The sequence below is a fragment of the Papilio polytes genome, unplaced genomic scaffold (assembly GCF_000836215.1).
Source record: "Papilio polytes unplaced genomic scaffold, Ppol_1.0 DF823923.1, whole genome shotgun sequence".
Classification (NCBI taxonomy): domain Eukaryota; kingdom Metazoa; phylum Arthropoda; class Insecta; order Lepidoptera; family Papilionidae; genus Papilio; species Papilio polytes.
In genome coordinates this window covers 7,331,528-7,337,711 of record NW_013525281.1, presented here as the reverse complement: position 1 = coordinate 7,337,711, position 6,184 = coordinate 7,331,528, and the positions used below count along the sequence as shown (strand labels likewise).

The window sequence follows — 6,184 nt, the reverse complement described above, 5'->3', positions numbered from 1 at the left end:
ACTTTTCCTTAGTAAAACGTTTTATCAGGTAAATCCTGGTTACGATACAAAACTCTGCGAACACCGTACCATGGCTTTTTCGTTTTCTTCTCTTCTTTATGGAGTTAAGCAGCTCGTCCAGTCAACAGTCCGGTTCTACTAGTTGGTGAGTTTATACGCGCGTACCTTGTGCGCGATTGTAGCAGTTCTCGAGGGCGCGGTACTCCTTGGCGGTCTGTTCGAGGTCCCTGCGGAGGAGACGCTCGCGGGCTTCCAGCGCGTCGTAGTCGCGGCGCGGCACGGTGTCGGCGCACTCGTCAGCCAGCCGCGCCAGCTCGCGCTGCGCCGCCGCCAGCTGCTCCCTGTGTGTTCCCAACACTACTTCACACACCCTACTAGCCGACTGTTCAACTTCATTCGACGATTCGACGCTAGTGTGCTATATGAGTAACTATGAAAATGTAGGCCAACTTTGTTAGGTAGAAATAATATAGATTATTATATATTGACCCTCATTAGTGATCCCACTAAAATGAAAATCAGTAATAAAAGTATATTTTCACTTGTATACTTTTATTACTTACTAGCTTTCGCCTGCGACTCCGTCCAAGTGGGATTAAAAAAAAACAAAAGCAAATAGCCTATGTGTTCTTCCCGATTATCCTCTACATCTTTGCCTTTATCGAGATACGTTCAGCCGTTTAGGCTACAAAGTCTAACAAATATACATCCATCCAACTAAACTTTCGCATTTATAATATTAGTATGAAGTAAGATTTTCAATTATTTAGGTTATAGTAAAGTTGTAGTGTTTGCATTTGCTTGTTACAATTGTGTTTTTTCTGTGAGCAGCCACGTTCATTGTGAAGGGAAAAGTGAGAATAACAACGCAACATTTAATGCAAAATTTTGTCATATCGCTTGGTTACCGTAAGCTTAGAGGAACTTAAGGGTGGGGGTGAATAGAGTGTGCGGCGGACCTGCAGCAGCGGAGCGCGAGGCGCAGCAGCAAGGGGTCCTCCTCTTGGCGGTCGCTGGCGGGGCTGCGCGTCAGCTGCCTCACTTGCTCTTCCAATTGCAATTTCTGATGGTACAGCGAGTAGCGGCCGTCCCTCTCTTTCATTAACGTCACGTAGTCGGAGAATTTTTCTTGTTGCAACTGAGAACATTGAGAGCAGTCATTTCTGTACTCTTATTTTAATCACAATTGCGTTTTACTCTATCGCAGCGTTACTTTTATTATTCCCATGTGACGTGATGGTAATGTGTCGTGTATCCTTTTATATGTGAGTAAAAGATATTTACTTACAGTATAAAATAATTATGTATAAGATATTAAATGCAGGAATAATAATCACATATACATAATTCAAAAGTCACATCATTAACAGTGGCTTACTCCAGGTTAAACATTGAAATTAAAGTATATTATTCTTGTGTTAGTGTCTTCAGAGTAAGTGAAACAGATGTAATGACATGTATGACTGAATGGTCCTACAGTCGGAAACTATTGTAATATAAATAATGAAGCACACAAAATAACATAGATAAATAAATAAGTTGCGCTTCTATGTTTCATAATAGCGATAGACATGCAACCTATAGGGACTACAGAGTCAAGTTCAGTGGAAAAGATAAATTACAACTAAACTATCTAAATAATTTTCCCTTAATCACTTTCAGTGGCGTAGCGTGCTTATCTCGCGCCAGGGGCACAATTCCTTTTTAGCCCCCCCCCCCTCAATTCGAAAATCATATAATTTTACATCTAATATATACTGGCAAATTAATTAAGTTACATATTGAAGTTAAACGCATACGCAAAGGCGTTTATATTTTGTCACTTTGAGTTTGTGGGCACTACTCTCAGAAAGGGCTTAACCGATTTTAATTCAATTTGCATTGTCGTGTTGTAATAAGCTCCACTTGACGTTTAATGCCATTTTATGCCAATTGGTGTATAAAAACAAACTGTATTATTTGAAAACAAATTTATTATTATAAATTGCAATGTAAAGGTGCGTCTATTATTACTTTTATCAATCCTAAGAAATAGACTTCAGTATATTCAAGGAGCTTCTTCACTTTGAAACGGGAGGATGCGGGTGACTACCCACGTTTCCCATACCTTCCTCTACCTCTGCATTTTTGGTTCGCGGCACATTTAACTCAACTTTGTTAGTTCAAATCTAAAAATTGGATTTCAATGTATTTGTTAATTTGGTCGCGCCTTTAAAACAGTTCGCTTTTTCATAGAGCAGTGTTGCATTTTGATTGTTATATGAATATAGCAGGATTGCTTTTAAAGCGTTTGTCGCTTGACAGCCGCCAATGCCGTGTTTTAACTTTAAAACAGCGCATGCGCAAGCAGCGAATGTGACCGAATTTTTTCGCCCCTAAAATCTGCCGCCCTAGACTGAATTGACAAGAATACGATAAGGAACGGTGGTTTAGATTCGTACTGTTTCGTTTTGTTTCCGAAGGAACATTTATTATATTTGTATTGGCACATAATTTTTTAAAACCATTTGGCGCCCTCTGAGAGCTGCGGCCAGAGCAAGATGCCCCCCTTTGCCCCCCCTTCGCTACGCCACTGATCACCCTGGACCAGTCTTTTAAAAAATAGACATGTTTAAACACAAAAGCATAGATAATAAATGACATAGTCACACCAGTGAATTTTGTAAATATAATATTTCATTTAAATTGAATTATACCAAAAGGTACAGTTGGAGAATATGGCAGTGTTCCACCTTAACAGCTAGTAGTTTGAATTTGTATTCATTGAGACTATAATGTAGATTAAAGACCAATAGAATGCAACTGCAAATGTGTTTGCACAAAAAAGACTGATCAGTTGTTTGCAGTTTTGTATTTTATTAATATAAAGTAGTTTGGGCAACTTACTGATACCTTACAGGTTTTTGTAAGAAGCAGAGTTTGGTTGCAAGGAACAAGACAATTATTCTGGAGGTGGAACACTGCAAATTTCCATGACTGTACATCTCCAAGGACTTGTTTTCTATTTATGTGTGATGAATAGAAAACAAGTCCTTGTAGATGTCAATCAGTGGACAAAGCTTTTTGTGGCTGTTAAATGATATACATATATCAAATACCTCACTAATAGTCTTTTTCAGTCTCATCATTTCTATATTTAATTTGAGATTGCCATTTTTTATTTCTGCATTTTCATTAGAAAGTTTTTCAACTTCATCATCTCTCTCTCTCTTTCTTAATGATATTCCAAATATTTTCTGCAAAATATATAACAAATATTTGTAAATAAAACAAAATTTTATTGTATATCAAAATCATTAAAACATATTTACAATGTAATTTTATACCCATATTTGTTATTCATTACTTGTTTACTATATGTTTTATATATAATTTTTTTAAAATTAATTCTTAGTGTTACTAAAAGTAAACAAATTGGTGATCAATTAAAATGACAAATTCACTAGTTTCCTAATTTGAGAAATATCATCTTGATATGTTCGACAGCATCCCCCAATGTACTGTACACCAAGCTTGAGCCACTCGTGGACAAATTTATCAATGGATTCACTTTTATCTTTGTCTGTCCATCCCATATCTGGGATATATTTCTCTCCAGAGTTAGGATATGTCACAAAGGGAATGGGTTCTTCTCTGTTTTTATTTATGCTCTTTACAAGGTTTGAGACAATATTAGGGGGGCAACAATTAACTCCTACAGCTATCAGTTGAGTAGGGTTAGCCTGCCAGCATTGTACTGCAGCCATTTCAAAATCCTCCCCATGAGCAAGTCTTTTATCATCGCTACAACTGAATGAAAGCCAAGCTTTGGCTTTGGGGTATTCCTTCAACAGCTCAACAAGTACTTGGGCCTCTTTAAGACATGGTATTGTCTCTATAGCAAGTAAATCCACACCTGCTTCTAACAAAGCATTTATACGAGGAATATGCCATTCTCGTATTGTCTCACTAGATACTATATCTGCATAATTGCCACGATATTCGGACCCGTCATTTAAATGTGCACCGTAGGGACCTACTGAACCCGCTATGAGTGGACTTGGGTTCGACAATGGTTGACTGTTTTCCTCTAAGTAAGTATCACAAGCACGCCTCGCCAATTTCACAGCTAGTCTAATCAGTTCCGTCGCTTCTTCTGTAGATACGCCAAGATGTTTCACAAAACCTCCTACAGATGCTTGGTAAGTGTTGGTGGTTATTACGTCAGCACCGGCGCGAAGATAATCCAAATGAGTTTGGTACACATCTTCAGCGTTTGTTTTCAAGAATTTTGCACTCCACAGTGGATCGCCATCTGCGTTGGTGCCAACGTGACATGAAATCTGTGACGAGAAACCACCATCGAGTACTAACACCTTATTTCCATTTAACTTCATGTTTTCTAAAAGTTAACCCCTAACTCCTATACGCAATTACGCTATTTGCTTATTTGAACTCTTGAAAGACGGCGTAACATAGGTACTGATAGATAATATGTATAAAATCTATAAATAGTACCTATATAAAATATATGCGAGCGCAATTTCACAAAGCACTTGTTTGTATTTTATTTACATATATCATATAATATAAAACAACTTATAGTTGAGCCAATTTAATTTAATAGATCACTTTTAATTTTGACGTCTATCTATAAGTCTAGTATAGAGATGGACTCGAGTTGCTTTATACTCGAGTGACTCGATTAATTTTTATATTACTCGGACTCGAGTGAAATTTTTGACAACTCGAATTAAGAGTGACTCGTACCACTCGAGTGGTTAATACCGAACCGAATAAGAAATTCTTACAGCCATTTCAGTTAAATTTGTCATCTATTTAAAACTACGTTATTTCTGTTCTTTTGTTTAGTTTATTTAAGATTCATTTAAGTTAATTCAAAAGTATGTTTATTATTATCTAAATTGTGTAAGAACGTAATGAAAATGTTCATATTTTGATATTATGAAAATTCAATGTTAGAAAAATTAGATTAGAACTTGTTAGTAGTACATTATAATATATTAGTTCAACTGATAGTTGATATTAGAGGTTGCTTGATTATGTAGACAGGTTTAGTTTAAAGGATTTTTTTTATCATACATTTTGTTTAAATTTTTTAATTGCTTTTACGTTAATGAGAAAACGAATTTTCAATGTTAAATTAATATTGTTTTATTCATTTTTAAATGTTAGTTACTGAGATTTATATTCCGGGTGACTCGAGTCAATAAAAATCACTGAGTCTTATCTTCACTCGAGCAGCATTCGAGAGAAGAAGTTACCAGTACTGAGTGACTCGAGTAAAAAAAATCACTCGAGTTCATCACTGTGATATTATAGTACAACAAGGATCTTATAGCTGTCGGAAAATTAGTTTCGGTGGACCGAAACTGTACCTTGGCCTAGGACCATAACTGTAAAGTGCTATGGCCATAAATGTACTTTCATATAAGATTTGAGACAGGATAAGTCCGCCATATTTTAAGCCTAATGAAAATAATAATCTTTGTAATATCCACATAAATACACACTAGAACATCTCTTCTATTAGAGAAAATGATAAAAAAGCACATTAAAATTGAATAAGTAAACAAATTTCAAGATTTAAAAAAGGCTGTCCTTAACAAAAGTGATAAGAAATTAAAAAAATTTATCAGCTTCACGCCTGAAATATTAGGATTACCCGCGGCTTTTTAAATTTATATTTGTATTAGTTATTTAGATGTCACATTTTAAAATACTAGTTGTAGCATATTGTTTCAGTGGTTTAATTTCTGTAAAAGCTCCAATACGTGCGTTTTTTTCTTAACTGGACCGTAACTTTCCTTGGTCCGAAACTGTCTTATCTACCCTATATTCTCGAGCCGATTAATGGATAGGCTAAAAACCACTGACGGTAGTGGTTGTTTACGGTGGAGAGGATTCGAATTAATAATATAAGAATAAGTATAAGTAGAGCCTTGGCGGCTCAGTGGTTTAAGCACTTGACTTGTAATATACAGGTCTTGGGTTCGTATCCCGCTATGTACCAATGTGATTTACGATTTTTCGAATTTCGTATGTACATAATTTAGCCGGCGTTCTTTCGGAGAAGGAAAACATCGTTATGCAACCTGTACATTGCGGCGAAGAAATTCAAAGATACGCTTAAAGTTTACCACCAACCCGAGGTGGCCAGCATGGGTAGGCTCCGAGCCCCTCG

At 36.4% G+C, this 6,184-nt stretch overlaps 1 protein-coding gene across 4 annotated transcripts; it reads right to left on the bottom strand.

The window, feature by feature from the left end:
- Window positions 1-6: 6 nt before the first annotated feature.
- Window positions 7-4,694, bottom strand: LOC106102538 (translin-associated factor X-interacting protein 1-like). 4 transcript variants are annotated; one of them, XR_001225576.1, is made up of 4 exons: window positions 3,312-4,632; window positions 3,099-3,236; window positions 960-1,138; window positions 7-341 (listed from the first exon to the last, which is right to left on the bottom strand). XR_001225576.1 is itself a non-coding variant. In XM_013282050.1 (4 exons), the coding sequence occupies exons 2-4, from the start codon at window positions 3,126-3,128 to the stop codon at window positions 152-154; spliced, it is 399 nt and encodes a 132-aa protein (XP_013137504.1). In that variant the 5' UTR covers window positions 3,129-3,236; window positions 4,498-4,694; the 3' UTR covers window positions 7-151. The 4 variants fall into 4 exon arrangements, 2 of the variants coding, with proteins under 2 accessions (XP_013137504.1, XP_013137505.1); XR_001225577.1 differs by having other exon boundaries at window positions 3,327-4,632; XM_013282050.1 differs by having other exon boundaries at window positions 4,498-4,694.
- Window positions 4,695-6,184: the final 1,490 nt, after the last annotated feature.